Source organism: Tauraco erythrolophus, chromosome Z (assembly GCF_009769465.1).
Source record: "Tauraco erythrolophus isolate bTauEry1 chromosome Z, bTauEry1.pri, whole genome shotgun sequence".
Classification (NCBI taxonomy): domain Eukaryota; kingdom Metazoa; phylum Chordata; class Aves; order Musophagiformes; family Musophagidae; genus Tauraco; species Tauraco erythrolophus.
The window spans coordinates 41,411,296-41,436,158 of NC_141496.1; the positions used below are offsets into that span (position 1 = coordinate 41,411,296).

General features: G+C 38.7%; 1 protein-coding gene across 3 annotated transcripts in view; it reads right to left on the bottom strand.

The window, feature by feature from the left end:
• The window catches only part of RASGRF2 (Ras protein specific guanine nucleotide releasing factor 2), a 148,864-nt gene that overhangs the window by 20,846 nt on the left and 103,155 nt on the right, over window positions 1–24,863 (bottom strand). For all 3 annotated transcript variants that reach the window (XM_086629176.1, XM_086629175.1, XM_086629174.1), the window contains exons 18-19: window positions 13,684–13,790; window positions 1,087–1,199 (exon numbers count right to left, since the gene is read on the bottom strand). In XM_086629176.1, the coding sequence (XP_086485302.1) occupies window positions 1,087–1,199; window positions 13,684–13,790 (220 nt within the window). The remainder of the gene's footprint in view (window positions 1–1,086; window positions 1,200–13,683; window positions 13,791–24,863) is intronic.

Below are 24,863 nucleotides of genomic sequence, written 5' to 3' on the forward strand. Positions count from 1 at the left end.
GCTTGCTGTTTCTTCCAAGGAAATACATGAAACAAACAACTATTTTTAGTCTGAATATCAGAACATGCAATGTAATTTAGAAGGAGGTTTATTTTCATTTATGTAAAAATTAAGTAGAATACCATTGACATGATGTACTTTTTTTAAGAACTTATCTTTGTTTCTTATCCTTTGTTTGACTTTTTTCCCTCTGGGGAACAACTTTCCCCTCATTCTTCTGGCATTCTTTTTCACTTAAGTATCTGATGGGGAAACCTGTCAAATGGTCTTAGAAAATTCAGACGTACTGCATTTATTTCATCCTTATTGGCTTTCTAGCAGAATACTTACAAAAATGCTAATAAAGCATGTCATAGATTTATCTATGTTTTTTTATCGCATATTATTTTAACAACTGCCTTGTCTTTAAATTTTTACTGCTCCATAGTAACGTAGAACAATTTACATGACAATGAGCTCTATAGAATATTTACATTTAGTAGACAAAATTATTTTCACTGATAAATGCTTATGAAGATTTGTCTCTTTGGCATGACTAGACACTCAACTCTGTAATACCAACCCTAAGTAACAAAATCAGATGTTCTAACCCTAATTTAAATTGTCGTAGTTATGCAGAAGCTTAAAGGTCTTTTATTTCATAGCACTAATTAAACAAGAATTCCTCTCTGTAAGCTACACAAAGGACTTCGGACGTCATGTCAACAGAGAGGAAGGTGCAAGCATGGTCTTGTTAGGATGTCATGACACATTAGGTTATCATCAGCCTCTCATGAGCTTAGCAGAGCGGGTGGCTCGTTATTGAGATAGCAGTTCTGCAAGGTATCATAGTGAGTGCTCTTGTTGCTTTACTGGGCAGACTGAATCCATGGCAGCCAGCTGTTCTACAGAAAAATTTTCTAACACAGGTATTTTTATGAATGAAACTTAAAACACACTCTGGTTTATAGCTAATAAAGCACTTAGTAATCCTTCAAAATTAAATACTTTGTAGAAAAACCAAACCTTATCAATTCTATGATATATGATCTCCTAACTATTTCACACGCTGTAGTTAACATCCTAAATTATTAGAAATTTATTTACCTCAGTATATTTGCAGTAGCTTTCCTTTCTTGTGGCAGAAGGTCAGGGTCTCTCAAAACTTCTTCCAGCAAATTTAACACATTCATTTTCAGCTCATTGTTCAGCTCAAAATCCTACAAAGGAAAACAATTTTACTTTCTTTTGTTTTAACAATGCTCATCAATAAACTGAAGGGATATACTTTTGTAAGCTTTACCTTTCTTTTTTTCTCCCCTGCTATTAGGTTTGAAAATATTTAGAAAACTTGGAAAGCTGTTGTAGTTAACAGGCTACAAGAGTGGTCTCCTGAAAGGCTGTAATTTATCTCCTTTTCTGACCTTTATCTTCTGTGTGGAATCAGGCTAATCACTTAACTTTTCTCTTTTGAAGTAAGAACTGCATCTCACCAATACTCACAAAATGCCTTATCCTCTCTTCTCCTGTGATGACTACAAAAGTGTCAAAAGTTTAATTGCAATACTGAGACCACTGCCTAGCAAGGCTAGACACTGTTGTTGTTGGTTGTTTTTTTTTTTCCCACTATTTTCCCAAGTTTCTCCGTTTATCTGCCTCCCACTCTGGTATTTCTTATCTCATACTCACGCTTTTGGAAAGGTCTGCTTTTTGTTCCACATAGTGGAGTACCCAACCTAATAAGCTCAATAAATCAGACTAGTGCTCTCCAGTACTGCACATAAGAGCTTCGGCATTTTAATTATTTCTGAGGCAGATTGATATCTGACACAGCAAAACCCAACAACCACTTCTGTTGATCTCCGATATTGAAGAAAATCAAAGAATATAAAAATGTATGAATTTAAGGTGGGAACTTACAGGAGTAGACTCCAAAAATGCTGTTATTGAGCTCGAAGCTAGCATTTCAATACAAAAACTAAACCCCAAACCTTCAGCCATCTAGTGCATCATAGATCTTCCTTGATAACCCACAGTTACTTGCAAGCAAAACCATGTTTGTGGCAAGCCTCTGCTGGTTTCCATGGGAACAGAAGCTATAAAGTTATTGAAACTGGGAAAGAATTTTCCCAAAGAATCAGCTACAACCCCTTCTTTGCAACAGGCTCCTAAACTGACAGGATTTCTGGAGATACGTGTCTCCAAGGAGAAACACTCCTGGTGAAGACACGTGTCCTCACAACATGCTTAGGGGTGGGAGTATCAGAGCGCACCCAAAGTCACACAGGAAGGCGATGCTTAGTTTGGAAAACGGATGGAATACTTAGGATGAGGAGGAAGATGCGTATTCTTTAAAGACAGTGGTGTCACAGCCACATTTGTAGCACTTTTTGAGAAAATGTATTGCTCAAAATGTCAGCGTGCAGAAGTACCCTGCTGTCGTACACCACCAATGCCTTGGGCATCTCCCTCCTGTTACAAGCATCACTTTTTACCCTTCAAAATCCTTCTCGACTTGACCAGAGCTAATTCGCATTGTGAAACCAACCACTATCTGTCTTAGCTTTTAGCGATGTTTGTCCATACTAGAGGAAGTTGAAGAATGGGGACTTGTGCAGGATTAGGCTTTGAATGGTTGCATATGCCTCAAAAACTAGCAAAAAAGTAGTTCTGGGTGCTGCATTGTGTTTGTTTTATAGAGTAAGTTTTCTGTAGCCATGGTTAGAAATGCCTCCTTTTGCAAACAGGCTAAAACAGTTCCTAAAGAAGATAGAGTTTTTTATTTATTTATTAGGGTATGGAAATAGGACTAATGACTGAAAGCATGAGGAATGTAACTAAACTACGTGAGAGTACTATTTGTTCCAGTGATTTTAAAAAGAAAACTATTTGGAATATGAAACTATCAAAATTTAGCTAAAGGAGAAACCTTGAGTCTGCAGCAGCTTAAGCATAATCAATAACAGTATTGCCTGTCCTGTGGTTTGATGTTGGCCACTCTATAAAAGAAGCTAAGTATCTTTGCTAGTCACACTACAAAAATATCACCAGTGAACAGAGAAGGTACCCAAGAGCTGACAAACCCAATATCCTCATTTAGCATGTTGGATAAAATTCTTACCTGCCACTGTAAACAGGCAGATCTCAACAATATGATCAGGATTTTATCTCCAAGTATGTTTTTCAGATCATAATTGGTTGGCTATTTTCATTACTGGGTAATTTTTCTCAAGAAGCCTTGCTTTATTGCAACTAAATTTATCGCCAAAAATTCTATATTTTAAAAGTTATTTAACTTGTGAATCAGGATGGGGAAGCCTCACCTATAAATATCAGACTCAGCAAAAATGAAGCACTTTTTTAGTTTTTCATGTTTACAAGCCAATTCTTATAAGCAGTGAGACTTACTACATTGTACATTAAAAGCCAAATATGTTTGTTGAGTAATCTCTACAAGACAGTAGTCCCGGAATGGCTGAAAAAACTCATACTGTTGGCAAGCTATATGAACACTTAGTTCCTAGGCTGAAGGCCACCTTCCACTTCAATTACACTGGCTTTGGAAGAAACTTTATGGAAGAAAAATCCACTTCTCTAACGTCAGTGAATGAGAAGTCCTGGACCCTTTATCAACATAGCCAGCCCAAATTATTATGGATGATAGGGACTGATTAGGGATTAAAGAGAGAGGATGCATTGGTTCGTGTGATTCTTTCAGCCCCAGCTGCCGTCACACTTCCACACCAGCCTGACCACGACTGGATGATGTCACTTCACAGCACAGCCTTCTCACACGACAGACCTGTTCCTATGCCCATGAGATTTCTGCAGCTGTTGTCTTACTGCCCAGAATCTCTTTTCTGTGCCTGGAGGTATTCTTTTTTATAGGAATGTGCCAGCTGCTTCTTATAATGCAGGGAGAAAAAAAAAGGTGAGATTCAGAAGAAAAGTGGAGAGCTAATCTATTTTTCCGTCGAAGTTCATGATCTAGGGGGTAATGAGATTGCAGTGTGATGAGCAATATATACAAAATCTAGGGAAATCATTGTACTTAAATATGTATATATACTTTATGTAGAAAGGTTAACATGAGAATTATACAAACACCAAAATACTTAGAAACCAATTCAAAATATAATTTATCCATAAATAACTATTAATACATGCAGATTATATTTATCTGTATTATGAGCATTACATATGAACATATATTAATACAATAAATACGTATATAATATGTACTTATGGTATAGGCATGTGCAGATCTATATGTAGCTATGTAGAGGTCTAGCTATACTGTATACATGTATACTACATCTCTCTGTATAATTCTAGACAACTGTTGTGACATTTTTATCTGTTGTATCACCTGTTAATATGTTTCACTATTTCTTCCAGCCATCGAAAGGACTCACAACGGGACCCTGCCACCATCCTCAGCAGTGAAGGCTGGCGAGCCTGAGTACACCTGCTACAGTGACTCGTATTTAAATTGCTGCATGTGTTAGACTACCTTAATGTTCACAGAGACTTTTAGTTGACATTTACATATCACAGAAGGAATACAATTGGCCAGATAGAACAGAATCATAGAATCATAGAATGGTTAGGGTTGGAAGGGACCTTCAAGATCATCTAGTTCCAACCCCTCTGCCATGCGCAGGGAACCCTCCACTACACCAGGTTGCCCAAAGCCTCATCCAACCTGGCCTTGAACACTTCCAGGGATGGGGCAGCCACAACTTCTCTGGGAAACCTGTTCCAGTGCCTCACCACCCTCAATGTAAAAAATTTCTTCCTCATATCTAATCTAAATCTCCCCTCTTTCAGTTTAAAGCCATTTTCCCTTGTCCTATCACTACACACCCTTGTAAACAGTACCTCTCCAGCTTTCCTATAGGCCCCCTTTAAGTACTGGAAGGCTGCTATAAGATCCCCCAGAGCCTTCTCTTCTCCAGGCTGAACAGCCCCAACTCTCTCGGCCTGCCTTCATAGCAGAGGTGCTCCAGCCCTCAGATCATCTTCGAGGCCCTCCTCTGGACCTGTTCCAGCAGCTCCATGTCCTTCTTGTGTTGGGGACTACAGAGCTGAATGCAGCACTGCAAGCGAGGTCTTACGAGAGCAGAGTAGAGGGGCAGAATCACTTCCGTCGACCTGCTGGCCACACTTCTTTTGATGTAGCCCAGGACACGGTTGGCTTTCTGGGCTGCCAGTGCACATTGCCGGCTCATGTTGAGCTTCTCATCCACCAGCACTCCCAAGTCCTTTTCCTCAGGGCTGCTCTCAATCCATTCTCCGCCCAGCCTGTACTTGTGCTTGGGATTGCCCCAACCCATGTGCAGGACCTTGCAAGATAAGAACCACTCAGTTTTCCAGCAGGCACATTTCAATTTGACAGTGGTCTAATTCTTTGTGAGAGGTCACATACCTCTAATATATTTTAGAGGCCATAGCATTCTAAAGATTTGTGGGTTTATTCAGATTTTCATTTGACTTAAGCAGAGAAATTAACTAAGGTTTCCAAGCAAAATTTATACTATTATTTTTAAGTCCATTACTGTCAGTAACAGGAAAAGGTATTTCTTCCCTATTTATTTAATATTTATACTGCAAAACCACTTATGAAACATGCAGATATAGAAAGAATAACAGCTGATGAGTTAAGTAGGAGGTCTGCCCTGGAGTAACCTAGGATAAGAATAGGATGCCTGATGTTCCCAACTGATCAAAAAGCACCATGCCCCATGTTCTGCACCACTTAATGAAGTTTCCAGCAGCAGAAGACTGCAGCAACAGAGAGAAGTGTATTCATTCTGCTGTCACTCACCGGCACTATGAAAGGAAAAGCCTCCTTTGTAACTACAGAGCACCAAAGTCAGCACGATTACACTCAAAGTAGACTCATAACCAGTCTGTTGATCTCTACAACGAACAGGATTAGACGGCAATGTTCTCTTTATGAAGTGCAAGCACATTCCCTTGCCAGGAGGAGCTAGGAAAGCTGTGCAGCAGTATGAGAAGTGCTTCAGAAGCAACCTATTCCAGCTGACTAAAAAAAAAAAAGGAAAAGCAAAGAAAAAGAAAACAGGGGATGATGGATTTGGAATCACTGGCCAGAAGAAAACAGACTGCAGCAGAGACAGCTGACAGCAAGAAAAGGAAAACTTAGCTCTGCTGGTGAGGTACAATTAGAAATACGTAGATTTACTATTTGTTGTTTATGCAGAGAATATAATTTTCAAGTTTTGACATGGGCTCAGCGAAATCTCAAAAGCTGTTCCTCCTCTCTTTTTTTAAATCTTCCTAAGTGAGAGGAAACATTCTTCATTTAAACAATGTGAGGAAATATTGAATAACTCAAACAAATAAAAAGGAGCTAAAACCTGAGAATCTAATTTCTATTTGAGTACGTCAGTGATAAGGACTACAGAAAACACCAGAGGCAGGGAAGGAAGGAGCTGGAGGAGAGAGGGGCAGGAATTGTGCATGTAGAAACCACAAATAAATTCTAGAGGGAACTCTTTCATGAAGTTTCATCATCCAACTTCAGCATAACCCTACACGCTTCACGTAAAAATAATCTTACCTAAGTTCAGCTCTGAAAATAGAGACAACTCCTCAGGCACCTGCTTACAAGGCAAAAAAGCTAGCTGACTTTGGTGCCCTATGATTGCCATGTGAAGGGGAGGAGGAGTATGAATTACCAGGATAAATGTAGCACTACTGCCTCATAACAGTCTTTGCTGAATGCATTTGGACTCTTTTTATTAGTTTCTCTCTCTTTTTAATTCTAATTTTCTGTTCCATAATATCATGCTGTGAGGAGACCCCAGAATGGAAAGTTCTCCAGATGCTCTGGCCAGCATCTGTGGAACTTGCCACCCAAGTTGGCAGGGCTCGTCACAAACCAGAGGACAGCTCTAGCCAGCTGACCGAGAGTGCCTCCCAGCCTGGAAGCCTGTTTTCAAGCAGGGAAGGAAGGGAGCTGACTGCTTTCCAATTCAGACTCCCAGCCTTGGCACGCACAACCCATGGTCTTTCCGTAGACACTCCCAGATGTATTTGACATTATCGCTACAAGCAAGAAGACTCGATGCACTGAAATCTTTTCCTAGTCACTTCTTCTCATCTTGTGAATAAATACACAGTGAGAATTTTTTAATCCATAAATCAGAAATAAAAGCAACTGAAGAGGGAAGAGTTAGATGGAAAAAGGGAGAAGCAGAAAAGAGAAACATGAGGAAAAAACAAGAAGTGGTCAAATTTCTAAAATGGACGGTACCAAGTAAGAAATGTCAGGCAAAGACAAATTGGTGGGACTTTCACATATAGCTGGAGATGGGAAAGTTTCAAGAGGCGCTTGAAAGAGAAAATGCTCTGAGGAAGAAGAATAAAGAGTTAAATTAGTGAAGGGAGAAGAAAAATGTAGTGAAGGATTAAAAATGTCAGATATGAAAGGGAGGTAAACCTGCATGTAAAGCTAGAGCCAGGTCTTGGATGTCTCTATGAGTACTCATACGAAGCGGAGATACTGTGCACAGATTCATCATCCTTAGCCCCCAAGTGCAGCAGCAAACTGAAAATAGCAGATAGGCACAGACACTGAGAAAGATGACTAGCATCACTAATGGCTATAGCTGACTACTTCAAAGCGAAGGGCTAATGATAAAATCCTGCTGGGAGCCCAGTACTGGAGATATCCAGGAGAGGAGAGAGATCTACTGAAGGACTAAATACAAGGAATTTAGAATATTTTTATATAGATGGGGTTTACAATTTCAATAGATCTGCTCTGTTGCCAAGGTGTAAACAGATAATTATTTCAATGGCACCAGTGGCATGACTCTTAAATCTTCCACACAGCAGATCAAACTCTACCACAGTTAACCAGCACTACCCCAGTGCTGCAGTCCTCTAAAACTATATTTCATTTTCCAGCATAAAAGCACACTTCAGATACCACGTACAATTGTGTTGAGGGAAGCATTTATAAATTCACCTGCAACAAAACATTTATACACGTGGAAGGCAGAGATAAAAAGATATTGTAACTGGCTATCAGGAAAACTCATCCCTGAACTGGAAGTAAGTCAAAGGACAACAGCTTTGTCTTCCAGTTAGTTTTGAGTGCAAAGAAACAGTCATCATCTGGGGAGGAGTGCCAGTCCTGATTCTACAGTATCAGCACTGGCCTGTCACTCCTAATGGAATATAATCAGGTTAAAGTACAATCTACGTTAATAGCTTGAGTGAGTAATTCTCAGCACATACAGCACAAACCTCTCCTTATCCAAGCACTGTGTAACCCTGTAGTACAAAGAAAACTTAAAAGAAGAATCTAGCCATTACGTACTGTCAGATTAAAGCGTTCAGGACAGATAAGAAATGTGACATGCCTGCCTCTGAGTACTGGGATGTAGTATGTTCAAGAGCTTTGCAGCAAGACCTCAGTGAAGAAGGACCTGTCAGGCTCCAGCAGAAGTGGGTGCGGAGTACTTCTAATTAGTTTGACTGACTGCAAGCCTGGCTACCATTCTGGGGGTGACTCATGTTCCCTGAAGGGTCATGGTATAGCCAACCCTTACACTTCTGCAACGTTTGGACAGAGCATAGCAACAATTAAGTGCATTACTATTCAATGCATAACTGTATTCTGCAAAGGGCATATGTTTATGGATTTCTTCACTAAGTAACCAACGGCATGCTGGAGGGCTCACTCAGGGTTCCCTTGCTCTTCCTCTCTCTGGAGCAACCTCTCTTTTTCTTCAGTTCACGATTTGTATCACAACATCTATTTATTTCAGAAAGAACCCCAGAAATTTCTCTGCTGTTTCAAGGCAGATGCCATGGATCCTAGGGGCTTAGTTGAAATGTAGTTAAAATACAGCACATCTTGCTATTGTACAATAAGCGTGGCTTAAGTGTAATTTGTTCCCATTTCTACAGTAAGCTTACTATAACTCTGCTAGGCATCACATTCATTACTTTATGCCTTTAAACACGAGCCAAATAGAGCTCGAATAAAGGAGTTTTTATCTTATTTTTCATTCCAATGCACAAAATGGAATTGGTCAATTCATGTGCACTAATACTACTTTTAAGTAACTGCAATCATCTTTGCTTGGACAATTCTCTGTATACAGGTGTCCTCTATAATCCTTAAGCACTATCGATAACTACATCTCCAAAACTTTCTGTTGAAAACGCAACACAGCTTTGTCGCTACAAGCAAGAAAATGACTCACAGTAGATTATTTCACAGCTGGAGCAAGACAGGCATCGGGCAAGAGATCATGACCTACGCTCTTAAAATTCAAGCCTTGATCTTCTCCCCAGATCTTGTGGTATCTTCATAACTCACTGACACTGTTTGGCAGCCATCTAGTTTGTAAGAGTTAAGATCTGCCAATTCATTCCAGCTGTGATCTTCAAAGAAGCCAACAGGAATGAGCACCCAGCTGTCATTCAAAACTGGGAAGCCTGGAGAAGCCAGCCGCTCTTTTTTCATCAGCACATGCAAAAGCTTTCTCCTTGGACAAGCTCCATTTCAATCTGCTTGCCACAGAAGCAGAAAAAACTTGATTTTGTAACATCAAGTATTTAGATAAAAGACATGAAAGTATTGTTAAACCAAAAAAATGAGGCTGCAAGACCTTGCTAGGATAATGAAAATCATGCTGAGACTGTCTCCTTTTGGCCTCCTTTTCCCTTCCTATTTTTCCATCTCTACAAGAGTCAGTGGGAGTTTTATCCTCACGAGCACTTTCCGTTCTCCTCAATGCTCGTCTTCACAGTGACTATCTGCCTCGTCATTTGTGTTTTCATTGTTTACAACAGGAGAATCCTACACTGTTCCTCTCAATTACATTTTAAAAACAAAATGTAAACATGAACATTCTGCTTTTATTTTGGGCAAAAAGAAAGCTTTTTGGGCTGTAAGTGGCTAAATGAAAAGGACAGAGAAGAGTAGGGGGAAAAAAAGTGGAGGGACAGGGAATGAAAAGAACAATAGAGTAAATTAAAAAAACCTGGAAAAGCTAAACGAGCCATCTTTCACACTGTGCTGGTTTTGGCTGATGAGCAATACAGGTTTGATTCCTCTTGCTCAGTGTGGTAAAAACAAAAAGTATGTGTCATATTATGTGAGGATGTTTTTTTTCCAAATTTTTATCTGTGCCTTGAGAGCTCCTGAAGACATTAATTAGTTCCTTCTGCCTTCCTGAAAGGGCTGCAGATCTGGCAGCAGACATGTATTATCACTATATATTTACTTGATATTTAAGGGAGGCTCCTACATTGAATGACCCAAGTTTTAAAAATAATTAATCCTTTTTCTAAGCACAGTTCAGTATGATTTCAACATAACAAAACTGCTTTATGAAAGCACATCCTCACGGAGTAGGCCGAATTATTAATTTTAATGATTCTGTTTTCCGGCCACAGACAAGTTTACGCTCAGATAAATTTTAAAAAATACATACTTTAAACAAAAAGAACCCCCAAAAGCATCCACAACTGTGGTTTTCACACAGATGCAAGATACTGTAGGAATCTAATTCATTCCATAGCCCAGCAGAGGAAAGACCCTCCAAACCCCGGCCAAGGACTTGCTACAGAAAAGTGAGGAAACACGAGGCTTTGAACCATTTGTTTGGATAATTCCTGTATCCCTCCATTCACACACTAACCCTGACCTATGTTACTATACGCTTGAGAGCAGCATGCTGAAGCAAGTGAAAGGGATCCAGAGGGAGGGATGGAGGGCAGGGAATACCTAAGCGGGAGCTTAACGCTCTATGTAAGAGCACTTTTAACCAACGATTGTACGTTAGTCTCTTTACATTGCACGCATTTCTGAACGTAGCCCGCACACTCCCATGTGGCTGTGCAGGACCTCATGTGCTCTGGGCACTAGAACACAATAAATGAGTACAATAACGTAGGCACACAAATAACTTGTCAAGAATTGACTGTCCCTGGTGGATCAGAGAGAACCAGAACAGAGTCAGTTATGCTGCAGAGTTACTCAAATGCTGCAACGAGCATGTCTGTAGTAGCATCTCGCACTCTAAAAAGACAACTAAAGAAAGCCCCACAGTTTACCCATCTTATGTCTTTGCTTCTCTTTACATCCAGCAATAAGGAGGTGGCATTTTGGCAGAAAAAATCTGCGCAGCAGGTCAGTTTTTACAGTGGCACAGGCTAGCCATGACCACAGGGATCTCAAGCACATCACAATAGAAACTGTCCTACCAGACAGTGGGAGAAGCTTCTCCCACACAGGACAGAAATTGCTTATTTGGTGTTGGGAGTTTTTACAGCAAAAGCAAATTCAAAGCCAAGTGAAGAGAAAACAGTATCAGCAAAGCATACTGAATTGTACGTTTATCTTTGCAAATATCAACTTATTTTGCTAACTTCTTTTATTTTTTAAAGAGAACAAAATCTGCCCTTGGCTCCTGACGAAGGTGAAGGACGTCTCAAGTGCATTAAGTGGCCAGAGCACGATGCAAATACCTTAAATGTAATAAAGTTTTTGGCAAGTCTGTTGATCTCATAGAATTTTAATACTTACATTGTTTTGTCATTTTGGAAATCTAATAAGCACTTCTTCACCAGACACTGGTGGCTAAGGGTTCTCTGGCTTGCAGTTTGTGTTGTTATTGTAAAATGAGGCTCTGAGCTACTGCTCTCCCAGGACTATACATCTTTACTGCCAACATTTCATACTATTTAGCCAGGCAGTAATCTTTCACTTCCCTTCCTTAAAGCAGCCCTGTCCCATATTTTTTTAGCAGAAACTAGTTGGTCATTTCTGGTTTGTTGCAGTCTTCTGTCCTTTCTGTCTCCCCCGTCTCACAAGTAAACAACACGAAGAGTTGAGTACATGTTCTTTTGCTGCAGCATTCATTACTTTCTGTGCCAAAGCTCTTGCATTTTAAAATATTTGCTGTATTGCTGGATTACGAATACTGGATTAAGACTGCTAGAGAATTAAAATCTGCCACCCTTACCATGGAAAAAATAAAAGGCAGCAAGTGACTAGGGAGCCCAGGTAACAGCTTCTACTTTAAAAATGCACAGTGTCGAATTTTTACTCATTACCTTTGTTCTCTAAACATTTTTAAAAGAATACTAATTGTAAACATCACGCAAAAGTAGGTACAAAGGTATTTGGGACAATTTATGTTTTTGCATATCATGGGTACCTTTGAAATGTAAACAGAGAACACTTGTACTTTTAAGGAGAGAAAGTATATTTTTGGTAAATTTCTACAATCACAGAGTAAGCTTGCACTCCTCACAGTTACTTTGTGTTTATTATTGAGAACCATCACAGCTCAATCAGCTCTGAAACTTAAACTTCAGTCTAACTAGTTGTAGATAGTTGCTTAATGTAGACCAAAGTGATGACTCCTAACGTTTTCACAACCATATTAATTAAGCATCTTTGAATTAGTATAGAGGGTCAACTCAACTCATAGCCGTTACTTAACAGGAACTGTGGCAGGAACACAGAACAGTAGTAACAGACTTCTGCCGTTCCCATTACAGCTCAAAATTTTGCCACGCAATGATTTTCATTTAACAGGTAGTCAAAGAGAACTTGGTGTACATAGGTTGTTTCTAATAACTGACAATGTTTAATCATTCCCATGACACCAAGAGAGGTTTTATGAATCTCTTCTGGGCTGTTCAGCTTTTCAAACACAATCAATTTTCTCACTTGCGCATTTCTTAAAGGCTTCATTCTCTAGCGAACTTAACCTCTAAGAAAATTAAATCCATTACATGGAAAAAAGGGAACTGAGTTTGACATAGTACAGTTTGACACTGCTGCAGTTAGCTGTGCAATAAACCCTTTTTAGATCAAGTGTTCTTGATTATTAGCATGTAGTGACAAAACTGTCTATAATTGCCATGAAGTACCATCTATCGAAGGCATTCAAAAGTCCTTCATTTGCTTCCAAAGTGCTCCTACTTTTTCTCCTTCCTTCCCTCATTCTTTCTTTCATTCCTTCCATCTTTCTCTCCATCCCTTTTTCTCTCCTTCCCTTCTTTAACTCTTTCAATATTTTTCCTGGTATTCTCCTATATGCATGCCAACATCTTCTAATGTCTGTCACCTGGCAGATTAAATGACATGGCTACCTATGACATTCTACTAGCTACTCAGGTTTTTATTCCCTCCCTGTGCCAACACAGTTTATGACTACATATCAGATCCATATTCCTGTCATGGTTGTAGAAGGATCAACATGAGGGACTGGTGCCTCTTTCCATATAGGATTAACAACAAATGAATAAATATCTGTATGCAAACACAAGCATTTTAGCACATTCAGTCAAAGTAACTGAACCAAGCTGCCTGTAGCACTAACGCAGACAATCTGAAAGATTAATCCAACTTGCTTATTATATATTTCAACACATATTACAACAGCAAAGCACTCACACACAATTTTTTCAGGAATAATGTTGTAACTGGACTTCCCAGAAAGCAGTGCAAGGCTTGATGAAGGCTTCTTCACTTGCTTAACAGAGTGTTTTTACAAGTTAATATTCCATGCTATCTTTACAGGACTGACTTTTCAGGCTGTTTGACCTCCACTACACTATACAGCAGCATTGCCTAAAAATATTTTGTAGGGAGAACACAGATGTATTACAGATGGAGAGGAGAAGGGTGCAACAGGAGAATACCTGAGAATGCTTGGAGACCCAGTGGCGTAAGACATTTAGGACACGATTCGTGGCTGCTCTGCGTATTATGAACTCTTTGTCGCACATGCGTTCAGAATTGTTAAATCCTGTGAGGAAAAAGCACACATTAAAGTTAATGGAGGTAGTACAAATTCAAATATAGTATGAATAACTTGGACAAACTGAAACCTTATAGAACATTTACGTGTAATGAAAGGAAAAATGTCTACATAGACTTTCAAATATGACCATTTAGACTGCTAAAATTCTGCAAGGTCAGTAGAATACGACCCTGCTCATCATTCAGTGACACCTCGCTGGTCAGCATTCAGTTTTAGAGAGATGACGAACATTTGCCTGCGCCATTAACATCAGGTATCGCTGCAGTATGTAAGAAAATAACAGTAAAGACCAGAACCCCAGGACCAGACGAAAAATCAAGCAGATTACAGAAGGAAAGTGAGCATGAGTTAGAAAGGAGAAAGAAGTGAATTTCAGAAGTGGTAAAAAAACAGGGGAGGAGAGTAGTTTAAACACAGAGGAGAAGAAGGTAAAACCAAGAAATGTTCCTTTGTAATAGCAGTATTGTACAGGCTCTACTAGTCAACAGAGATTGTTCAAATAAGTTATTTGGTTTTTTACCACTGAGGTGACAAGAAAGTGGGAAGTTATACAGAAAACACATTTACAATCCCAGCTGCCTGAAAATAAAGATTTGCCAACTGCAGCATTTCCCTGCACATCTTGTAAAGACAACCTTTTTTTTTCTGGTCAGCAATATTTACTTATAAATGGTTTTAAAAACAAACAAGGAAGTTTCTTCCTACATTCACACTATTGTTTCTTTCTCTTCTCATTCTGCTTTAGCTCTATCATAAATACAATTCGCATGATAAAATAATAATTACATTACTTTAATAATAATAAAATTATTACATTAACCTCCTATTTTTTAAAAAAACTGTAACTCTGAAGATACACTTGAGAATTTTACATTTTTCTAAGTTTGTTAGATTTGATCTTACACTGTGCTGCTTTCCATTTCACTTGGTGCAGTCTAAGAAACAACGGGAAACATCCTTCCATATCACTAGTACTTTACTGCTTTTTTGGTATAAAAGCTGTTCTAAAGCCTGTCTAGTATTATAAATAGCAAAGGCAGATTAAACTTCTATTTATTCTGTGAGAAATCCATTGGAGGTTAGTATTACTCTTGCTCTATTTTTGTTAAAGACAATACAAAAAATCCAAACTGCTGCTCTATATTTTTGGAAAGATAAGCAGGAAAAGAAAAGTGTAACTGCAGTCATACATCTTTTACTGCAGGATGGACCCCAAACATATTTTCTATGCTTATGTTTCAGGAAAGTTTTTTAAACTATGGCATATTACACATCTAAGATTCAATATCAAAGGAAGTTTCATATTAAAACGTCTTCAGGAGTTTCATTGCCCATAAACAGGAAAGTAAACAAAATCTCTGAGGCTTTACTCAGTAAAAGGTAACCTAGGCAACATTTTGTGTGTTAATTTTCTGTGCCTTTCACAGTTAACCTCTTGCAGAAGCAATTAGGCATACATATTATAAACTGTTCAATTAGCCACTTAATTGCAGCAATGAAAGTCACAATGAAAATTATATATTAAAGCAGTGGTGTCTTTATCAAAGACATTAAGGAAAAGAAGTTTCAGTAAGCTGGAAGGAAAACAGAAAAAAGCCTACAGAGACAGTTTTCAGTCAGCTGCAAAAAGAATAAAAAGAGTAAGAAAGGAAGAAGCAAAACCTCCAGAGATCACTTCAGCAAACTTCTATGATCACCAGTATTTCATCAATTTTTAAGCAGTAATTAGCTTGTTGTGGAGAATAAGCAAAGTGCTTACACAGATCCAGTTGTCAGTACTTAACGCTGATGTCTCGAACATATAAATGGAGATCTACAGCTTGTAAGAGAAGAACTTAGCTGAGCTAACATAGATGCACACGTGAATTTAACTCCAAGTGGGTTATTCATTATACATCATCAGGTATAAGACTTCAAATAAACAAGTTAATCAACAAAATACTTTTTTTTTTTTAAATAAAACTTGAAATCTATTAACACCATTCTGACCTTGTTTTTAAATACCAAACAACTCAGAAAGCCAGGAGGTGTTTCCCTCTTTCTTCATACAACATTTATAATTTACTGTTCTTTATGGAAAATAAAAAGAATCCACAAGTCCTCAAGGAACACTTACTGTCCAAGACTTCAATCTCCAGATTGGTTTTGAAGAAGATCATGTTTATGACATTTTCTTGTAGAAATGGACTGGAGTGGAATACCCAGTTCTCTGTATAGTGCCTTAGCGTCCTTCCATTTGGATGTCTGGCTTTACCTCAAAGTTTTCCCTCGGGACTTGTTTTGAGTAACAGTAGACCTCAGATAGGCTTCAGATCCAGTAGCTTCGACAACAGCTCAGCAGAGTTAGGCCTTAAGCCAGTCAGTTACGCTGGAGAATAATACATGGAGTCCTTGGACCTTCCTGAGGCAACTGAGGCTGAAGCAGGTCAAAGCTACTGGGACTTACTGTGTTCAGGAAAAAGAAGCTTCTGCCTCTGTTCCTTTTCTCTCTTGCTATTTCCAAGAAAATGTTTCTGCATAGATATGGAAGGAACATGGAGCACTTCAGGACAAAGGGATTGATTATACTCCCACTTCAAAAAGTGGTGACAATGTTCTGGGCAATGCTGGAGACTTGCACTACAACAGACACGCAGATGAAGAACCGCCCCTTGTAAAGATGAAGGTATGCAAGTCATCATAGTCATCATTAACCAGTGCAGAGAGATCTGCAGAAGCAAAGCATATGATCTTCTCTAGGTCTATCACCAGAAGACTTTCCAAAGTGTGAACTTGTTGAATGATGTTTAGCACACTGCCAGCTCTTAGCTTTTACATCTCTAACTGACTTGCAACTGAAGCGGGAGCCAAGACTGACTGACAGCATGTGGTAGAGATGGTTACAATCCACATAATTAAAATGCCCATCAGGCACATATTAATTAGATTAGTCTCAAAATTAGAAGTTATTTAATAACTGTTACTATTCACTAGACAAGCTTAAGTGGACTCACATACATTTTTCATTAAAGACAACAGCCACCATTTTTTGATCTGTTCACTTATATATCAGAAGACTATATGAGTAATACTATACATACATAGATGGCAGCAAATACATACATAAATAGTAGCAAATCTATTCAAAACTAATGTGTTAGCTCCCTTCCAGTCAGTACAGCAACAGCTAAAAACTGCACCATTTATAGTGCTGGATTGTATCATTCATGGTATTAAGAAAAGTATGTCATATTATTAACCTAAAGAAAAGTTCATGAATATTGAAGGTGAAAGTAAAAGAAATCTTGGTAGTTCTTACAGTCACTGAATAGATCTTTTCATTAACCAAAAGGTGAAAACATATAAGACAAAAGGTACTTAAGAACATTCAAACTGAACAGAAGAGTGGTATTAATTTCAAGATCTTAAAAAACTCAGAAAAAAAAGAAAAAATGTCAGCTGCAAACAAGTAAGATCTGTAAGCATTTGTACTTTTTGGTCTTCTAACTCTCATAGAAAAGATCTAAACAAAACACTAAAAAAAAAATCCAATAAAAACTTACTGCCATAGTTGCATTAATACAGAAGCAGAAACACGCAAAAATAAATCCTTGGCTAGGACTGGTTCTGCTCCTCCAAACTTTCAAAGACATACGGACTTTGGGACAGAAACTGCAGAGGGGAGATAACGAGACTAAGATCTCATGAAGTCACTACAGAAGCTATCTAAGAAGGCATCAGTGAACTTTGATGGTGCCATCAGGATTTTCTGCACTCTTCACAGCGCAAACTCCTTCTAACACATCCACTTTACTGCTGCTCCTCACTTCCTCTTCTTTCTGCCCACCTAATTCTTTCCTAATACAACTCCAAACAAAACCCTGAGCCACCATGACAACTGCAACTATTCCACATGATTACACATATTTTAAAGAGCCCAGTATAAAACTTTATCTGGTTCTGCATGTTCCTGTCACCACTAACAGATAACGTATGCGTCTGCTGCTGTCTGCGCTGCAAAAGATAACCCAAATCTTCCAATCCTGTCTAGTTTTGCAACAGGTAAGAGTGGCGCTGGTCTAGCAAGAACTCTGAGCTATCTCATCTACTGCAAAAAACAGGTGACAACCAGAACCTTGCTAGGCCACACATGGCCTGCTACACCTGTCCACATGTAAGTGTGAAACTGGACCTGTACTAAGTGACTATGGAAAGTATGCAACACGAAATTCTGTCATGGCTTAATCCCAGCAGGCAGCTAAAAGAAACAGTGCTGACCGATAGACTAGAAGTGGGGACCAAGGCTTCAGGTCAGATGTTGGTCTGTAAGGAACAAGGGTTTCACAGAATCACAGAATGTTAGGGATTGGAAGGTACTTCAAAGGATCATCTAGTCCAATCCCCCTGCCAGAACAGGACCACCTAGATCGGATCACACAAGAATGCGTCCAGGTGGGTTTTGAACATCTCCAGAGAAGGAGACTCCACAATCTCTCTGGGCAGCCTGTTCCAGTGTTCTGTTACCCTTACTGGGAAGAATTAAGAGGAACCTCCTATGTTCCAGCTTATATTCATTTCCCCTTGTCCTGTCATTGGATGCCAGTGAGAAGAGCCTGGCTCCATCCTCATGACAGTCATCCTTTACATATTTATAAACATTATTGAGGTCCCCCCTCAGTCTCCTCTTCTCCAAGCTAAAGAGACCCAGCTCCCTCAGCCTTTCCTCATAAGGGAGATGCTCCACTCCCTTAATCATCTTTGTGACCCTGCGCTGGACTCTCTCAAGCAGTTCCTTGTCCTTCTTGAACTGAGGGGCCCAGAACTGGACACAATATTGCAGATGCGGCCTCACCAGGGCAGAGTAGAGGGGGAGGAGAACCTATCTCCACCTACTAACCACACCCCTTCTAATACACCCCAGGATGCCATTGGCCTTCTTGGCCACAAGGGCACATTGCTGGCTCATGGTCATCCTGCTGTCCACCAGGACCCACAGGTCCCTTTCCCCTGTGCTGCTCCCCAACAGTTCAGTCCCCAACTTGTACTGGTACATGGGGTTGTTCTTACCCACATGCAAGACTCTACACTTGCCCTTGTTGTATTTCATTAAATTTCTCCCCGCCCAACTCTCCAGCCTGTCCAGGTCTCTCTGAATGGCAGCACAGCCTTCTGGTGTGTCAGCCACTCCTCCCAGCTTAGTGTCTTCAGCAAACTTGCTGACCATGCACGCTATTCCTTCATTCAAGTCATTGATGAATATGTTGAACAATACAGGTCCCAGTACCGACCCTTGAGGGACTCCACTGGATAGAGGCCTCCAACTGGACTCTATCCCATTGACCACTACTCTCTGGCTTCTATCCTTCAGCCAGTTCAAAATTCACCTCACGACTCCATCATTCAGACCACACTTCCTCAGTTTAGCTGTAAGGATGCCATGGGAGACTGTGTCAAATTTTTTTCTGGAAGAGGCAAGAGGCCGAGTTTCATCACACCTCTAAGGCACATCTCAAGAGAGCATCCTACCAAACAGTTTCCAGTTAGTCTTTAACATTGCTGGATTCCATCTGTTATTCCCCACATACTTTTCCTACCTATTTGAGGGTTAGGAACAATTTTTAACTCTGATTATACAGTTCCTAGCATAATATCATTCCTGTCTAGGACTTGGACTTGGAGGCATTCTTAGCCCTGTTGGCTACAAATCTGGGTGGGTCAAAAGATTAACAAAATAGGCATATCTGATCAGATAAAATTTCAATCAGTTTGCTATCCAGAAGCAAATGCTTGCAGAAAGAATCTTTAAAAGGGGCAATTTTGAAGCGGTGTTTCCTATAGTGTGTTTTCCTCGGCAATGAGCAGTTTGGGGTCTAACTACACACATTACACTTAAATCAGCAGGAAAATAGGTATGATTTCTTCTAAGTTGATCTTCACTGTGGTTCCAGGAGAGGAGGGAGGTGAAGAGTCCCATCGAGTACGATGTCAACCTTTGCAACTTTTTAAGTAGGATTTTGGATAGAACTGCCCACATCCAGACCCCATGTTGAAATAACCTGAAACACTCCATGGTGAGTATCTGTTTCTCTCCTGAAGGAAGCAATCTTTCTACATCAGAAATATCAGCAGTATTTCTAATCATTAATCATCTTAGTGGGTAGCTGCTTCAGTGAGTGCTACTTTCAGGTAATGTTTTTCCCCAGTTTTCTGTTGAGATTAATACATTCTGCTTTCACAAATAGTTTTTTCACATAACAGTGAAGCAGAACTTTTACCACAGGCTGTCAAACACAATGTTAACATGCCAGCATTGCTAGTTTCGGCAAATTACTTCTTTAATGTAATTTAATCACTCCATTCATGTACTTGTCTTCAGATTATGTTATGCAAAATCCAGTTACACCTTCAGATGTTTTTCTTATGTACACTATAATAAAAACTAATGTTTTTATAGCTTCCACTAGCACCAAAGATTAAAAAAAAAAAGGTGCTGAACAGACATAGAACTCAACACCCGCAGATAAAACCAGATTAAATTATGACAATACCTTGTACATAGATATCTCTTCTTATGTGAAAATATAAAGCACTTTTCAATGGTAGATGTCATTATCTATCTCATTCATAAAGTAAAAAACAACAGGCAATCAATGCCTGCAGGTAGGATGTGCCAGCGTTTCCACCTTTGCAATTGCTGCACTCAGGTCCAGATCCAAAGATCTCACCACATGTCAGTGTGAGACAGAGAACAGACCCTCTTCTCAAAAGTTACTAAGAAGTCCCTATAGCAAAATCTTGCCCTGCTTTTTCTTGTTCTACTGAACAAACCTGACTCTATCAGCAATTTACATTATTTCCTCTTTCAAATCCACCTCAGCCACGAGGAACAGCTGTAGTATGTTAAATTCTGCACTGTATATGTTGAAGAAATTAAATGATGCACATTTGCTTTTCTATTTAAGATGTCTGAAACTCTCAGTCTAGTTATAGTAACTGTATTCTCTGCAGTTTGTTAATACAGCAGCACGATTCCTGACCATGGCAATTAACTTGTCAAAAGTTTTGATGATACATCTATTTCTAAGTGTTTATCTATACAAAAAATCATTTCTGTTCACAAGATTTAGGGGTAAGTTGTTGAAGTTATGAATAGTGACTTCAATAAGTTTCTGGTGTCTTTCTTAGCAAACAACTTAATTTCAGAGAAAGATTTTATGTGTCAGTTTCACTGAAATACTCTGGAATCATGCACTGAAACTGCATGAGCACTTAGGAGAAAATTGCACTCCAGCCTTTGAAGAGGTCACAGCAAACTGCCCAGACTCCCAGGGAGGTAGAAGGGGAACATTCATGGTTCCCAAAACAGATGACAAATAATCAAAAGAAGAGTCAAATGCAGTCCTCTGTCTTGTGTTTTTTTTTTCTTTCTTCTGATAAATATGGTCATGTGTTGTAGGCCAGTTTCATGATTCAGCCTGGCTCAAATCCTGAAAGCTTAGGCTTGGCAAACATCAGTGATACTTTCTGACCTGCATAAAGAATAAACACAAACCCCAGGCTTGGAAAGCAAAGCAGTTTTCATCCACAGATTAAAACTGAAAAAGCCTCTCTAATATACGCAGCACAAAAGAACAGGCTTCCTAATACATATGCAAAACAAAAAAACTAATTATAAAAAGTTTTCTTTGGCATACCTAAAAGGATTTGGATGACTGTTTAAAGATGCTCATCTTTATTGGTCATACATTTTCAAGCAAGTAATTGGGTTTCACACATTTTCACAGAAATGTGTCAGAGGGCAACTGGCCTAACATTCATAAGAATTCAAACTGCCTGTGATTCTGCTTTCCTTCTCATTTCTTTAATTATGGTATCAGGTTTCCATACACTAGACAGCTGAAGAACAGCAGAGCTGCAAAGGAAGACCATATTAACTGAGATGAAAAGAAGCATAAAGATGATGAATTCCCACTCACTGCATACAGAACAGCATATTTGATCAATAATACAGTTCCTCCATATTTTTTTTTAGTAATTATTCAAATGTGGATATTCATATTTATAATGGAGCAGGTCAAATGAGCAGTCTGAGGCTTGAAAGTAGGAGCTATCAAGTCAAGTCATCATCTTTAGGCCACCTCAGTTTAAGAAAGAAGCATATTTAATCATTCACTATGCCGAAGTTTGAGTTTGTTTCACAAAGGGTTATAAACATACTCATATTCATCAGAAGAAGTGACTATTAAAAAGCAGAAGAAATCAAGTGTCCAATGCATTTCAGTCTTTTAATTTCACTTTCACCAGTCCTTGGGACATATGAAATCATTTTGGTCTAAGAAATATGCCACTGAAAATCCCTGTTGTAACCACCCACGTCAGAAATGATTCTAAGTATGTATTTGATTCTTCTGCCTAAAGCCTCAACCACAAACACAATCTAACTATCAAATCAAGTCAAGGGATTATAGTCTTAGTAAGGCAAATCCCATGGATTCACATGCACCCCCTTATGTACAATAGTGTAACACAGATAGAGCTATAGTGGCTGTGTTTAATTTCTGCAAAATATTTAAGGGAAAGGTTGGCAAACTATTTTTAAAATATTCTTTTTTAGAAAGGATTTTTCTAATCAGAGTAATTTAAAGAACACAACATTGAGATAAAGCAGTTATGTCATGATTATGCTGTAAACTTGCACTAAATCCAGAAGTCTAAAAATATATCAGTCCCACCAAATAATTTTATTTTAAAGGATCGGAAGAAAAGAAAAGTCTCTAAAGAATATGCTTAAGATCAAGATACTATTCTAACCCCTAAGAATAACATTAAGGTTGCTTTGAGAATTGTAATAATCTATGAGATTATATATTTAAAACACAAGTATTACAAAAATGAAAACATTCTTTTAAACTCAAAGAGCTGCTCAAATTTGAAAATTTGTCCTTTAAAAATCCTTAAAAATAGGGGTACCGCTATAGATGTAACTGGCACACATCTTGGGATTTCTGCTTTTTTAATAGAGATATTTTCTCAGGAGACCATATCAGAGTTTCACACTAGGAAGAAAATCTTTAAAAATTGCCAAGCACTGAACACATACTTGCAGTTACAAGTTACACAACTTGTTATTAAAAATCCATAACTCCTCTCAGAAGTAAAAAACATCTAAGAGTCTGCAATTTTTTTTTAAAATAAAATTCAGCAGCAATACAAGATTGCATTTTTATTTTTGGCATATTGTGATAATTACATGGGTTCATAGAAATAGCATTGTTCACTCCTCTACTACATAAAGAAAAAAACAACATGTTCGTGCATTAGCATTTACAGATATTGTAACCAGACAGGGAATGAGTATCTGCAGCTTTAGACTACTGCACTTTGTAGGATGCATTTTCTACAACTCTAAGTAGCAGTAACTCCATTACCACTGGACAGCATCCTATTCTTTTCTTCTTTCAGCAAAGAACACCAACAAGGAGTTAATGTCATCACCAAAACCTAATGCTAAATTTTGGTGCACCTGCATACATCTTCAAAATGATATTTGTTTCCACACGTGTGCATGCACGTGTAAGCCCCTAGTCCAATTTTTCTAGTGAAGTCTTAGGTGAAACGATACAAATTTTGTGCCTTTATTTATAGATATATCTCTAGAAAAGATAGATTTCAAAGGCTGTTGTTGCCAATTGTATTTCCACAGTGCAGAATATCATGACAAACATGCAATGTGACAGCAGAATTTTTTCCTATAACTTATTTATATAAAAGAACTACAGGGAAAAATTGACAAAGAAGAAAAGCCTTTTGAATAGCCTACTTTAACAATTATTTTTATGACTGTTTTAGTACAGCTTAGAGAGGTTTTTTTCTTCTGCAGTAATCTTTGAATTATCTTCCATGAATAATGACAAGAATGGCCACACTGCAGTTGATACCTCTTTGAATTTGTACAGAATTCTGCCAAGTGCGTTTGCCTGTGTTCCCGCTATGTTTCTTAGTCTTCAGGGAAGGTATAAACAATTTTTACCTGCTGCTGTATTTCTGCATTTTGAGTCATCTCCAGTTCTTGATTTCTTTAATTACACTTTGTCTATACTCTCAATATGCTCCATTAGCAACACGAAGAGTATACAAGATATTTTTTGCATAATGCTCACAGTCTTTTCAAGAACTATTCAAAGTAAATTTTCAGACCTTTAACATGCTCAATTTGCCCTGCCACAAAAGAAAGGCTAAAATAAAGTCTATATTATAGACTATCTATATATATATATATAATATACTATATAGATAGTATATATCTATATATACTATCTTAGTATAGACTAAGTCTATACTATAGACTAGAATATTATATCTATATATTTCTACAATATAAATGTAGAAACAGAAAACTGCAAAAAAATGCTTTTGGAATTTTTCCTTTAGTTCCGTTGGGCTTTTTACATAAGCTAGAGGAAGTACTTTGCACAATTATTCAGATTTTTTTATGACAATAGGAGAAAAGGTTAAATGGGAAGGAGGCGACAATTGCAAAGAGCCAAATGCATCATTTTTCAGACCATCTGTGAACAGATAGTTGACTGTCATGCAAAACAAAAATTGGCAGGATGCATACCAGTCAATAAAAAAATCTCTGAGCAAAACGTCCATCTCATAGGCAGCTTCCAGACCATTTATGATCGGGCCACAAATCAAGCAACTCAATAGCAGCATAAACAAATATTAACTACACAAGCAACACGGAGGCTTAGCAAAAAAAAAGGAGGGAGGGATGGAACCCACAAAAAGATTCTCCCAAGATTTCTCTCCCCACCCCACGCACACCACTGGGTGCTGCGAATGTGAGGAAGAAAATAAGCAATCTAAACAACTCTGCCCTCCCTATGAACCCAGACCTTTTGGTCAGACTCCCTACTGGCCACATCGGCATACTAGGGCTTGTTTCCTGCATGCAGTGGTCACAGTTCATTCCTGCTTCTCCCCAGCTAAGGCGAGCAGAGGCACATACCACCCAAGCTTGCCAGAGAAGCTCAGCTAAATCACCAGAAAGTACTTATTCAACACATCCCATCA